We start from the raw sequence: 14,737 nt of genomic DNA, 5'->3' as shown, positions 1-14,737 counted from the left end.
ATTAGCGTTCCTGGTGCTATACATTTGGTTCTATTAGTTATCTGTTTTATACATAGTAGAGTGTAAATGTCAACCCAATCTCCCAGTTCATCCCACCCTTGGTAACCATAAGTTTGTTCTCTACATCTGTGACTCTATTTCTGCTTTGCAAATAAGTTCATCTGTACCATTTTTCTATATTCCACATATAAGTGATATTATACATTTGTTTTTCTCTTTGATTTACTTCACTCTGTATGACAATCTCTAGGTCCATCCATGTCTCTGCAAATGGCACTATTTCGTTCCTTTTTATGGCTGAGTAATATTCCATTGTATACATGTACCACATCTTCTTTATCCATTCCTCTGTTGATGGACATTTAGGTTGCTTTCAGGTCCTGGCTATTGCGAATAGTGCTGCAATGAACATTGGGGTGCGTGCATCCTTTTGAATTATGGTTTTCTCCAGATATACACCTAGGAGCGGAATTGCTGGGTAATATAGTAGCTCTATTTTTAGTTTTTTCTTTTTAATTAATTTATTTATTTTTGGCTGCATTGGGTCTTCATTGCTGTGCACAGGCTTTCTCTGGTTGTGGTGAGCGGAGGGTACTCTTCGTTGCAGCACGCGGGCTTCTCACTGCGGTGGCTTCTCTTGTTGCGGAATACAGGCTCTAGGTGCGTGGGCTTCAGTAGTTGTGGCATGTGGGCTCAGTGGTTGTGGCTTGTGGGCTCTAGAGCAGAGGATCAGTAGTTGTGGCGCATGGGCTTAGTCGCTCCGCAGCATGTGGGATCTTCCCAGACCAGGACTTGAACCCATGTCCCCTGCATTGGCAGGCGGATTTTTAACCACTGCACCACCAGGGAAGTCCCCCTTTGCTTCTTATAAGAGGTTGATGAGGAGTATCCAGTGGTGATATTTTTCATATCTTCATTACCAGGTCATGCCATAGACTATCAGTATTCTCCTTACTACTTGAAATAGAGTTATTAGCATCTTTAAATTTAATCAGTTTGAAGAGCCAGTTCCAGAAACGCCAGAACCAATTCAGAAAACTCATCCTTAAAACTCTGTTTCTTTAGAAACACTCTCAGTACCAAAATCTCAGTCAGGGTTCTCTGGAGAAATAGAACCAACAAGATAAATATACAGAGAGAGAAAGAAATTTATTATAAGGAATTGGCTCAGGTGGTTATGGAGGCTAAGTCCCCAGATCTGCAACCTGCAATCTGGAGACCCAGGAGAGCTAATGCTGTAATTGTAGTCTGAGTCTGAACGCCTGAGAACCACAATAGTTAATAGTGTAAATTACAGTCGGAAAGCGGGCCGACTTGAGATCTAAGGAGAGCTGACGTTTCAGTATGAGACTGAAGGCAGGAAAAGACAGATGTCTTAGCTCAAACAGTTAGGCAGGAGGAGTTCCCTCTTTTTAAAGGAAGGTCAGCCTTTTTGTTCTATTCAGCTTTCCATTGATTGGGTGAGGGCCACCCATATTAGGGAGGGCAATCTATTTTACTCAGTCTGTTGAATTTAATGTTAATCTCATCCAAAAACACCCTCACAGACATACGCAGAATAATGTTTGACCAAATAACTGGGCTCCCTATGGCTCAGTCAAGTTGATACATAAAATTAACCATCACAGGATAGGTAGTCACTAAATTATTTCCATTTTACAGATGAGTAAACTAAGGCTTGAGGAGTTTTAACATACCTAAGCCCACACAAGTATAGATGACTTTACAATGGGATTGAGTTTATAGTCTTCCCCCAAAACTCATGTAACTATTATTTCACCCGCCTGACAGCTGTATCTACCCAGGTCGCAGTAGCTAGGGATGAAATAATCCAATCTTCTCTTGTCTGTTATATTATGGCTTCCACTATAATTGAGGTTGGATGTGGTGTCTTTATAATTTTTTAGTTTGGTTAGCTCAACACATAATATTAAAAGACAGACTAGTTCAAAGACAGAGGGCCTTACAATACTTTAACTGATAATACCACACATACAGAAAGAAAAATTCAGAACAACCAGAGGTGTGTTCTGGCCTCAGGGAGAAAGATTTAGTGAATGTCCATCATTGCCCTGAATGAGAAAAACTGGGTCAGAGAAGAAAATCCACCAATAGAGGAAATATAGATGGGTCAACAATAGAAAAGTTATCTTAGCCATGGGACCAGAACTGTGCAACAGGCTTTTCCCATGGCTTATTCAATGATCTGTATACACTATTCACCTTAAAAAAAATTTTTTTTTCATGCTAACCAAACAACATTTTAACTAATAAAATGGTTTTCTAGACACCCCGATTACAAGATGGGGTATGGGTAGGGGATGTCAAATTCTGGACACAAATTAGTGATGATTCCACCATCAATTAATAAATGTTTTTTGAGCTTATATGTGGTGTGATAAAGATAATATTCGAAAATGTATTTACATGCTTTTCTCATTGCATTTCCTTGCTTTTATTTTTCCCCTGGTTCTATCTGAAACTGTGCGTAATGATTAGTCAAATCCATTTCACTTGCCTTCATTAATCAAGGTCGTTTTAACACTTGCATGTCCTCCAAGCAGCTCCTAGCCTAAACAAGATGTTTGCCTAAGTTATTTTCCAGGACCTTGGAGTCTCAGCTGTGTATAGTTCAAGTTGAGCTAGTTAAGGGTAGCACCATCGACCCTCCAGCTGGGCAGGTGCTAGTGTCCGCTGGGTGACCTTTTGAATGTGGAGAGGCCTGTAGCTTAGCTACACCTGTGCAGGACCACGATCATCGCACCCTTTCCCAATCACCTTTCCCCACTCCCCCCACGCCTCAGCCTTCCCTGCTTCTTTATTGGTCATCCCATAAATAACCCAGCCCCTTGCCTTCTGGGAGGTGGATTTGAGGTTTGTTCTCCGGTTTCTTCTCTTGGCTGCCTTGGGAGTAAAACCTCTGCTTCGAGCCTTAGTGATTCAGCGTTTTGGCTTGCTGTGCCTCCTGAAAAGTGAACCTGGCTCAGTAACAAATTTGGTGGGTCAACCAGGAGGTAAGTCCAGATGGGAATTTTGCCTGTTGGTTTATCGGCCCCTTGCTGGTGCTGAGAGCCTGTGCACGAATCCAAGCAGCTGCCTGGTCCATTTGTAACGGGACCGTCCTTGGGATTTCTCTGGGGAGGTGCCACCAACCTTCAGCACTTAGTTTCGTTTTGCAGTGAAAAACTGGTTTTGGGTGTTTGGGTTTGGAAGATGCCTTCTGGGTAACCTCGTTAAAGAAACACACCTGTGCCCAGGTTGTTTGTGAGATCCTGACCGAGTCGTGGGTTGGAGACCCACCTGGCGGGATGTGGGCAGACAGTATAAAAGGTTACAGCCATTGAGGTACCTGGGTTAAAGGCCCGGGATTTTGTTTTTTGATCTTGTCAGGTGGGGCAAAATCCCTTAAGGCAAGTCCCCACTGGAGGTGTGACTGCTGAAATGGGGCAGCCGATGGGATTGACCTGGGTCCATTCTCCTTTTTCAACTTCAGATTTAATTGGAATTAAACAGTATGTCAACTTATAGAGATGACCCAAAGAGAAGAAAAGCTTTTTTTTATCAATTTCTTGCAACCCACAACCCGACCTGGGCCGGTGTTCAAAATTTATTCACCCCCCTCCTCATTTCAGAAGCATGTAGAATGGTGCTGGATAGAGCTGGGGAGGAGGCAGGTGAGCTTCATTCAGAAACCCCTGGCGGCCCGATACAGGATGCTGCCAGCACAGCTGAACCAACAGTGCATCCTAACTGGGATGTGATGCTGGGGATAGGCCCAAACTTGGACATTATCGAGACTGCATTCTTGCAGGATTGTGAAGAGGGGAAAAAAAGAAGCCTTAATGAAGCACAGGAGGGAATACAGAAACGGAATGAGGAGCCTTCAGAATTTCTAGAGAGGATCTTTAAAGCCTATGGGCATATACAGATACAGTCCCTGAGGCCCAGAGAATTTAAAGATGGTTAGTATGACTTATTGGTCAGAGGGCCTCTAATACACAAAGGAAAACGTAGAATGTGGAAGGGGCTTTAGGAAGGGGCTTTAGGAATGCCTATGTCTTAGCTTGCTGAAATTGCCTTAAAAATTTTTAATGGCAGGGACCATGTTTAGGGAAAAAGAACAATGGAGAATAAAACAACAGGCCACTCTGCTGGCGGCTGCCTTAACACAGGGAAGAGCCGGACCCCCACAAAGGACTCAGCAAAAGGTAGGGGGCCCCAGGCCCTAAACTTACCCTGGAATGGGTAAACCGATAGTGGGTGTCACTCTGGCTTTCTTTCAGTTCTTCACATGTGTAAAACTCGTTTTTGCCCCAGGACCTTTGTACATGATGTTCTCTTGGCTACTTTCTGTCTGTTCATCTCCAACTCATTGTAATGTGTATGTCACTTTAAAGAAGACATAACACTTGCCCTATCTAAATCAGGTCTCCCTTCAAAGCACTAAACGTTTTGTGGTCTTCCTTTTCTTCCACTTGACCCAAAATTCCATAAGGGTGAGCAGTAGGTCAATTTTGTTGCGTATTCCCAGTTCTTGGCATGACTCTTGACACATAATAGATGCTCATTAAATACCTGTTGAGTGATTGTATCACTCAATCCTGGGATATTTGGACCAAGAACTAGGATGCAAGCAAGAGATTTGATGTTCATTACAAAATTCCCATGATAGTAGAAGGGATGACAGTAAATAACAGACTAGTTCTAGTACACATCTTGACTTCAGCAGGGCAAGAATAGTGTAACAGCCTTAAGGCAACCTCCTTAAAACGAACTAGGGCAATCTGGTATTTGTGTCTGCCTCCAAGACACTTAAACACCCTCGAAGCTCTGGTAGTTGCATGTAATAGGGAAGTCAAGGCAATTTTTTGGAAACAAAAATGCTATTCCTGTCTCTTCTGTTCTTTAAATCATACCAATAATGTCTGCTCCTCCTCCTGTATATGGGATTATGCCTGCTTGCATTCTGATTCACTGGAGCTACATACAGTCCTTCTGTCTATTATAGTCTAATTAGAGAGATCTCTAGAATTTACCAAGAGAGGCACCCACATCTTCATAACTGCTGAGTGCAGTTTCCTCACCCTTATTTCTGTATCTAAATATACTTATCTTTCATTTACCTTCAGGCCCCATGCAAATTCTCTTTATTTCCCAATGAGTCACAGTCTCCTTCAGACAAATTTAGTGGAACCCTGGAATCTGTCTATTTGACAAACTTGGCTCTGTCAGATCCTATTCTCGGTGCAGAATCAAAGAACTGAAAGATGTCATAAATATCCTCAGAGGCTAACAGTCTCATGAGGTTGCTTATGTCCACACATTATATCAGCCTTTCTTTTGTTTCTTCCTGCTTCCCTCTTACAGTGAGTCAGACTTCTCAGGCTCCTCTGGGCTTTCTTTAAAAAGAGGAAGAAAGGCTCATTGCAGAATTCATCCTGAGGTGACAGTGACCACTCCTCCTACTTACACAGAGGGCTTTGTCCTGGGTAGAAGGCCCATGTGGGGGGTCTCTAGCCTTAAGAAATGAATCTCAAATGGCAGGCTTCCAAGATCAATGTGAAGCCAGTGAAATGACTTGGGGCTAAATCAGGGGTAACACTAAGGTTGCCTTGTCATAATGGGAGGAATCAGACTGGCTCGGTGATCCCAGGGATGTGAGCCCAGGGATGGTCCTTAGTTCCAAGTGCCCCAGTGTCGTGTCCTGTGGAGCCTCACTCACTGAAGTCATCAGTAACATATCAAGGCCAGGAAATTGGAGTCTGTGGCCAGAGATCTCAGAACACTTCTAACTGGTTCTTCCAGATCGAAACCAGAGAAAAGAGTAGAAGGGTAACCCTCACTTGGTCAACTTATGTTCTTGGAAATGCCATATCTGGTAGTCAGATATTTAGACGGTCTCCCATTGTGATAAGAAATGGGCAATGCAAAATCAATAGAGTCTGCCAGTATTTTTCAGAATGTCTTATGAACAATGAAATTGAGCTCTCATTGCCGTTGTTAAAAAATTATAAAATATATTTAGAAGATGAATCACTCTGAAGTTGGGCAACATTATACTTAGGTAGTTTATACAAGATTGGAAGCCTCAGAGTTTGCAAATTATTCCTTCTCATAATTAGAATGCATCTTTTTCATGATGTCCTTTGGTCAGCTACACCATCCCCTGTACCACCTAAGTAGGTAGATGACATTGATAAACCTCTGAGAAGATGTGGACTTGGTTCGCAGACATTTTGGTGTAGTGGAAAGAATGGAATTTGGAGTTGGGCAGACGTGGATTCTAATATCAGTGCTGACGTGTATAGCACCGCCGTGGGGTCATCACAGCTTCTCTGGGTTCCTTGTTTTGAACAACCAGATTACGGTTGTGACGTAGCATCGGGGATGAGTAGGGCTTTCAACACTTTCCTTTCTTGCCCACTTCCCCAACTTTTAGTCAGACATCACTCAAAAGATGTGTGTGAGTGTATATACATGTAAGTGCAAATAAGTTTTGGCCAGAATGAGACGGGGGATGAGTTTTAGCAGAGGTAACTTTTCCTAAAAATGATTCTGACTTTTTACTGACACCTTAGAAGTATCTATGGGCAAGCTGAAGACAAAGGTAGCTTGCTAGGCATCCAGAACGTGCCTCCGAGTGTCTTAATTTCAAGAATTCTTTTGTCTAAACACACACTCCTTCATGAAAGGACATATCAGTCATGCCTCTATTAGGATTGATTCCATAGGCATGGAACTGAGGAGGATAAACACTCATTGAGGTCACGTCATTGTGACTCTTCAAATACCTTTGCCCAGTGGATGAAGCTTCAAACAAAGGACACGAGCCAAGATACGTTTTGTGATAACTTTTTTCTTTAGAAAAAAAATATGTACAAAAAAAGCTAAGAAGAACCAACATGGAAGTGTCGAGAAAACATTCTGATAGATACAGACAAGGGAGCTCCTGCTCGCAAGGAAGTTACACATTAGTTATTACCATGCTAGAAAAATGTGATGCAGTTAAAATTCTGGAACAATTAAAAGCCACAAAGTCAAGCTGTTGCTCTGGGGCTCTAGGTTGTAGGTGCTCTGATACCCTTTCTGCAAAATAATACTGTGCAAACTGTAAAATATTCATTTTCATATAAAGTCCATACAATATGATCTACAAAACTGAGTTGACAGGGGAGGCTGGTACTGGCAGTTTTTTGGGGAAAGAAGGCTGCAGTGTCACCTGCCAGGCCAAAGACGTAATTGCAGAAATATCTTGAATTTCTTAACTAGGAGAGGCCATTACCTAAGAATCATACCCAACATTCCTCAAATCCAGGATTTCCTGCCTTTGTTTATGTAACTTAGCTGATTTTATTAATATGTTACTTTAACTTAGAATGCAATCACATGTTAAGAAATCAGAAAAAGTTCTTTTTCAAAGTAATACTTCTTTCTACACAATTGATTTTGCGATTTACCATAAACCAACATTGTCTTCCCTGCAACTCAGAAGTTGTTTTTTTTTTTTAATTCAAAAATTCTGGAGGAGGCAGCAACTGTGATAATAAAAGATTAAAGTGAATCATTTCATTTCAGTGTCTATAAAACTGAGAAAAGAAGGTTTGTGTACAAATATCACAAAACAACATCAACCATTGAATAAATGTGGTTCTTCAATGCACACCTGAACAAGAAGAAAGTTTTGTTTAAAATTCTGGCATAAATATATTAAAGCTGACTAAAAAAAAAAAAAAAAAAAAACAGGGCAAGCTACATCACTTCCTCATACAAAAAATGTACAAAACATTAGCCTCTAACTAGATAAACATAATACTTGTCTTCACAGTTTGACATCAAGTAACTGTGTGCCTTGAAGTATTGAATTGGAGGGTGATTTAAAAAAAAAAAACAGCTTGTGACACGTCAGCCGTTTCAGGTAACTTCGGTCATAGAGGCAGAGTGATTCTGCAAACACAAGCAGATAAAACCTTAGTTGACTCATGCACACAGTCTCCCCAGAATATCCTCTTGCTTTCCTGTCTCAAGTTCATTCTGTTCCCGCTCCCTGACATGCTCTTCCAAGGACCCTCAAATTGTTACCTCTTGTATTAAAACTTCCCTGATTTTCAACCCAATAAGACCATGTCTTATATCATACTTAACTATATTCTATGAAACATTTGAAGATCTAAAAGTAACTTTAGCTTCATCCCACATCTTTTTTTTAACATTGTGGCTTTAATTTTGAACAGTTCTAATCTTTGAGAAATTTCCATATGATATATTCCGAGTCATGAGTTCCAGAGCAACGAGTTTAATATTTTCGGATGCACAGGGGTTTTTGGTTTAAGGTATCTTTGAATTTCTAGAGAATGTGATCTAGATGCTTTTAAAGTTTCTTGATTTGCTTTATAGTCTTGCACGTGGTCTATTTTAAATGTTTTGTGTGTTTTGAGAAGGATTATGTATGTGCCTTAGATAAACTTTATTAATCATCTATCTTTTACTATATTTCATTTGCTTATTACTGAGAGAAGTGTTAAAATCTATGATTGCAGCTTTGTCCACTTTTCCTTGTAGTTCCATTAATTTTTGTTTATACGGTTTGTTCATAATAACCCTTATCTCTTTTGTTTTATGTAACTTATATATAATCCCACCTTTTTTCAGGCCCAAGTCTTTCTCTTTTGTTTGAACTTAAAACTTCCAGTCCGTGGGATTGGTAAATACCTTAAGAAATGGTGGCTTTAGATCTAATTTATTATGGGTTTCCAGATTACTGTTTGTTTTTAGGACACTAGAGATGTATATTCCTGAGAGTTCAACTATGAATTTTAGAAACTGAGTATTCCATATTTTTCAAGGTACTTTTATCTACCATATTTGTAAAAACTGAGGTTTTTATATTTCTTGCCATAATGTGAAAATTTTATGTTTTTACTTTTATTATATGCTTTCTTTTTAAAATTTTTGGTCAATAGTTTGGTCATTTATATGTTTATAAGAGTCCATTTAAAAGTGGGTGGTAAAGATAAAGTAGTTTAACAGCCTAAGATAACTAACTGGGTGACTTTGGGCAGATTTCTTTAACTCTCCAAGTCTTTTCTTTTTTCTATTTATAATTTGAAGTCTATAATATCACTAGCTCTAAATCAAGGGGTGGCGAGCATTAGAATTCCTCTCGGACTATTTTCTTATATGGCTTTGCACCCCAGAATGGCTAAATCAGAATCTTCTGGAATAAGGTCATAGGCATCTGAGTCTTGAGATAGATTGGATCCTTCTTTTTTTGTTAAAGAAAAAAATATCATCTCCCCCCTACACCGCCCTGCCCCCATCAGGAGACACGGGAGACTTTATACCACACACAGTGAGTTAACACACTGGCTCACCTCTCATTTCTCTGTTAATATAAACTGTGTTCAACAAAGACACAGTTGCTCAACGCTAAGCTTGATTACGCAGGTGAAAGTGGGTGTGAGGCCACAGGACGAGGATAGCTCGGAGCTGGTCTCTCTAGGATACAACAGCTCTGTAGCATAACAAAATAATGCTTTGGAAACTTGACCATTTTTGTTTCGTTTGGATTCTGTAATTTTTTACTTTCTGGTTTCTCTTTAGTATTGGGGAAAGATTTTAGAACATGTACCGTCTCAACCGCAGAAGGCAAATTTTCAAATTTGAGTTGATCTTTTGGAGAGGAGGAAAGAACACTGCAGCTCTGGGGCTCTGTGTGGTAAAGGGGAAAGGATGTCTCTGGAAGAAGGAAAGGGAGGGTGAGGGGGTTCCCTCCCCAGCTAGACAGTCTTCTTCTTGAGGCGCTCTGAACAGCTGGATGGATTTCACTTGTGAGAATGTGTGCTTTAAAGACAGGTTCATATCTTCTCTCAGATCCCACAAGTCCTCCTCCCAGGAAGATGGTTCTATCCCAGAAATTACAAAGGAGCAGCTTCTAGTAGAAGCCATGGCTGCTGCCGTTGCACAGGAAGCTCTCGCCCACAGGGGAAAACACAGGGCATGTTTATTTTGGAAGAGCTGTGGCTCAGTGTAAACCCTGCCAGCCCTGTGCAGCTCAGCTCACACACACTGTCCCCTAGAGCGTGTTTCCATATTCAATGCTGAGAGTTGTAGATTTCAAAATGGAATTTTCCTTGAACGTCAGGCCGTGTGGTGTACAAGAGCAAGCAGGGCCTTTAGAATTAGATGGGTCTGGGTCTTAATCTTGACTGGGTGACCTTCGGCATGTTACTTAAACTCTTTGTGCCTTACTTCATCTATAAAGTCGAATAATATTGCCAATTGCAGGATTATTGTAAGGACTGAATGTGAGGGCTTGCAATAAATGCTCAGTTTCTCTTCTTGACCCACAAATAAAGGGTATATCCTCCTAACTACCCATGTGGAAAGCAGGTGCTTGGTTACTTGAATATTGCACAACTAGTATGGAAGGCATCACTTAAGAGGCAATGCTTTCCATCCGGCTTCCTGTAGCTTTATTTTGACTAGCCTGCAGAAGTCCTGTTCATCATTACTCATAAACTTCTATTTACCATGGAGTTTCAGATATTGACTAGAGCCCAATTTTAGGTTCTCAGTTTTGACTAGAGGGTCTAGTTCAGGTTTTGGTTCTGGCTTGCATCTGTCCATCCATTACATATTTATTTCACCCCTAGTGAATGCCAGGAAATATAGAGAGTAAGAAAGACATGGTTCACCTACTTAAAAATCTCTCAGTCCTTGTGGGAGGCAGATATGACGGGATTACTGACATTAATTGTGAGGGGCAATCACACCTGGGGCCTGGGGTCCCTTTGACCCAAGCCTGATATTCACGAAAGGCCTCAGATTGTGCCCAGATGAGGGGATATACATGGCAATAAAGATACATGGACAGATTTGAAAAGTTCAACTACTGCCTGTAGTGAATAATAAACTAATACATATTTTAAAAGAATTTTTTAAATCTATATTGCGAATAGGAGGTTTTGAAACCGGGTTGGCACTTCATTTTTCAATGTAAGTAGAATCCCCCAAAACATGGCCTGGATGTCTCTTGGCCTGGTCAACTATTCCTGGCTCTGAGGGAGAAGAGAGCAGTCTGGAGAAGGCTTCAGAACGAAGGTAATGCTTGAGCAGTGCTGGGTAAAAGGATGGGGCGGAAACAGGGTGCCCTTCGACCAGGACATTCAGGGCAAAGTCGACAGCATTTACAAGGACAGGCTGATATGTTTGTGGAACTTGGCAAACATCTCGGCTTGCTTTTTAAATTCACCTTTGTCATTAATTGCTTCATCTCAAAAAATAGAGGGAAACACTCTGACCTCACCGGGTACAAGAACATAATTAGGGAAGAAAAACTAGGGAGAGTCTATTTCACCATTTCATTACAAGGTTTTATTATTTAGCTAATTCGTCATTCAACCTGCATTAACTGGCTATACATAAATCAGTAGTAAAATTTTCAGTATGTTATTTCTAACTGGACCAAGTCAAAATTTTCACCTTAATACAGGTGAAGGGAAAAAGAACAAAATACTTGGCACTGGGTTTAATGGAGAGCCCTAGATATTTTTCCCAAGGTGGAAATAGCTTTTTTTTTTTCTGGTTCATTAATAAAATTAGACTTCATTAAATGTGAAAAGAAATACGATAGTTTCTCAGATGTCTGATAGTTACTCTTTAAATAGTGAAATATTTTATACTATATTGATAGGAAGTACATGATAATTCCAGTGGGAGGAGATTTGCTTCTCTTGCACTCTGTAAAAATGATTTAGTAAGGAAATGCCAAATACAACAAGATTTCGAGATAGACTATTACAGAAAATAAACATTTTAGCAGGACTCAGCTACATGAAAAATGTGTCATGATATAAAAACCCTGTTTTATTATCAGTTATCCCCATTCTGTCTGCTTAAAGAGCTACTCACCCCAGTTTTCCCACTTGCTGGCTATGTGGCTTGGGGAAGTAATTTACTGTTGCTATCTTCATATTCCTCTCCATCTGTGAAATGGGAATTATACTACTGATTCAGTAAGTTTTTGTTCAAATGAAAATATATTTGTAAAGCACCTAGCAACTGTCTCAGGCAAAAGTCAGTGCTTTATACCATGTTTCAGGGCTCATTTCAGGTGGCAAGTCTTCTCCGTGGCTTTCCCTGCCTTAGAATAAATTTCTTCTTCATCTGTGTTCACGAAGCGCTTCGTGTATCTGATTCAGCATGCCGTATTATGATTACTGATTTATATACACCTTTCCTGATCATCTGTGAGTTCCTTGAGCACAGGACTATGTGGCTAGTTATTCATCTCTGGCATGAAGCAAGGTCCTGGTGTAAATAAGTGATCAGTTAGTACTGTTGCATTGAATTTTTGATGGTCATCAAAACAGATCCAAAAGGATACTTAGTTACCTTTTTTAATGTGCTGCCAATTTACATCTATCACTGGATGTAACAAAGCATTTCTTTCCAAATGTTGTCCTAGTCACTAAATCAAATTGGCCTCCCACAGGAGTTGGTGTAAATTTCACAAGTGTGTTATTACATTGGAGGTCAAGGTATCCTGAAGCAGTTGGGGTTTAAGTTAGACATGACTAAGAACTTCCTGAGGAAGGGCCAAGCCCTGGAAGGAATACAGGATTAATTGAGGGAAGCTGTGAAGTTCTTGAGGGCCTTTATGTCAGATTTTTATTGTTGCTGGGTGGATTGAGTTATGTCCAGTTTTCAGTAGAGGAATGGATTAGTTGACTTCCTAGATAACAGGCCTGGAGCCTCCGGGTTTGGTTTGCTAAAACCACTTTACTGTACCTGTGCACTTAAGGTTTCCAGAGGGCTTTCTATCCTTGGGAAAGCCATTAGGGGTACTCCACGGGGGTCCTCGGGTTTGGGTTTGGAAGGAGATCCTTGTGTTCCTTTAAAGTTATGGACCACACACATTCCCTGCAGGATGAGGGGAAAAAAGATTGGGGTCAGACTGCAGCCGTCAATGCTTGGCCATCTCTGCGGGTGGCAGGCCTTCCCCCTTAGGATGTCGTTGCATAGTGACTTGTGAGCCAGTGGGTAGGGACCATGGAAAGGCCTGGGGCATGGTTCAGGCTGTCTGCTGCTGAGCACACTCTAGGTGCTGAGGAAGCATCTGTTTGATCACCAGATGGCCAGGCATGCTCAGTCTACCCCCATTGAGCTTGTTTCCTCACCTGTAAAAGTGGGAATAACACCTACCTCATAGATTTACAACAATTAAACGACATGATGAATGTAAACCACCTCATAATAACAGCTAACATTTACTGAGGGCCACTTATGTGGCTGGTATTGTCCTGAGGGTTTACCTTATTTCATCTAATCCACTCAGCAATCTTATAAGGGAGGTACTATTATCCTCTCCAACTTAGATAAGGAGGCACAGAGAATTTAGATAACTTGCCCAAGGTTACACAGATTTAAACTCCATAGCCTCTAAATCACACCACCGCTGTAGGATTTTGCCTCTTAACAAGTGCCAAACATACAGCAAAAATGCAATGTTAGCTAGTCTTTAACTCTTACCTAAAATGATTACCCTTGAGTTACTTAGCAAATAGTCACATAATTTATTAGTGGCACTTTTATTGCTTCCATTAAAACTCCCCCTCTAAGTTACTACCCACTTGTCTTTATTTCCTACTGAGGCCCCTTCATAATTGAGTCTGTTCTAACCATCTTTCTCTTTCCATACTCTCTTCCATTGTTCTGCATCGTTTTTTCTATATCCAGTGCCTCTGAATCTTTCCTGTAGCTCCTCAAACCCCACAGAACGTTCACATGAATATTCTCTACCTGGCTCTCCTCTACCTCACTCTCCAGCTCTGCTTAAACTTCCCCCATTCAGGAAATGGGAGAAGTGGAGGGTGTAGGAGCTCTGGGGTTGGAGAGAGAGGTCAGATTCCTGGCTTGCTGGCTGGGTGGCCATTGGGCAAGTTACTTATCTGTGAGCCTCACTTTCCTCTCTTATAAAATGAGTATAAGAATACTGTTAGGGCAAGATAAACAAAACAAACACAGAACTGATTGGTGGTTACCAGAGGGGAAGGGGGGCGGGGGGAGGGCAAAATAGGTTAAGGGGGTCAATTATATGGTGGCAGATGAAAAGTAGACTTTTGGGGGCGAGCATCTGTACACAGACGTCAAATTATAATGTATACCTGAAACATACATTATAAACCAAAGTTACCTCAGTAAAAAACATTGTTAGGGTTGTCCTGGGAGCACATGATTTGGTGTATATAAAGTGTAGGGCATGTAGTAATTGTTCAACTAACTTCCTTCCCCTTTCCCCCACTTTCATCTTCATAAGAAACACAAAACCATAATGAACATAGGCCACAAATATGCTCCTGTTCAGACTCTTCTTTTTCGGCCTCCTCCAAGTCTCTGCTTTGGAATGCTTCCGTTCTCTTCTACAAGGTCCGCTCCTCCCATTTCCCAGCTTGGCGAGTGTATATGTGAGGTGTGTACATGCAGATACAGTGGGGGACAGTGTGGCCTGCCTCCTACCAGACCTGTTCAACAGCAGGTATGGGTCTTACCTAAAGATCATTTGTGGAAAGCAAATTTTGACATTCATCATCAATTGGGAAGGCAATACAAGACTTAACAGTAACCAAGTGGTAGGAAAGAGGGCTGCAAGTTACTGAGAGAACACAAGTTTAATGTTAAAGCAGAATTTGTGTACGGGGCCTCGGCAAACACAAAGTTTTTGCATTTCATCCCATAA

At 41.0% G+C, this 14,737-nt stretch overlaps 1 protein-coding gene and 1 long non-coding RNA gene across 7 annotated transcripts in view; one reads left to right on the top strand and one right to left on the bottom strand.

Moving 5' to 3' along the window:
• The first annotated feature begins 2,880 nt into the window (after positions 1–2,880).
• The window catches only part of LOC118896513, a 104,369-nt gene continuing 92,512 nt past the window's right edge, over positions 2,881–14,737 (top strand). For 2 of the 3 annotated variants that reach the window (XR_005020195.1, XR_005020197.1), the window contains exons 1-2: positions 2,881–3,014; positions 4,099–4,208. This is a non-coding gene — a long non-coding RNA (uncharacterized LOC118896513). The remainder of the gene's footprint in view (positions 3,015–4,098; positions 4,209–14,737) is intronic. The other variant, XR_005020196.1, reaches the window with a different exon arrangement.
• The window catches only part of PLPPR1 (phospholipid phosphatase related 1), a 278,398-nt gene continuing 270,497 nt past the window's right edge, over positions 6,837–14,737 (bottom strand). For 2 of the 4 annotated variants that reach the window (XM_036854366.1, XM_036854369.1), the window contains 2 exons: positions 12,790–12,921; positions 8,952–11,984 (listed from right to left, as the gene is read on the bottom strand). In XM_036854366.1, the coding sequence (XP_036710261.1) occupies positions 11,907–11,984; positions 12,790–12,921 (210 nt within the window). In that variant the 3' untranslated portion in view covers positions 8,952–11,906. Of the gene's footprint in view, positions 7,945–8,951; positions 11,985–12,789; positions 12,922–14,737 lie in introns of those variants that run through there. The other 2 variants (XM_036854367.1, XM_036854370.1) reach the window with 2 other exon arrangements.

Source organism: Balaenoptera musculus, chromosome 6 (genome assembly GCF_009873245.2).
Source record: "Balaenoptera musculus isolate JJ_BM4_2016_0621 chromosome 6, mBalMus1.pri.v3, whole genome shotgun sequence".
Classification (NCBI taxonomy): domain Eukaryota; kingdom Metazoa; phylum Chordata; class Mammalia; order Artiodactyla; family Balaenopteridae; genus Balaenoptera; species Balaenoptera musculus.
This window is presented reverse-complemented; position numbering and strand designations above follow the sequence as displayed.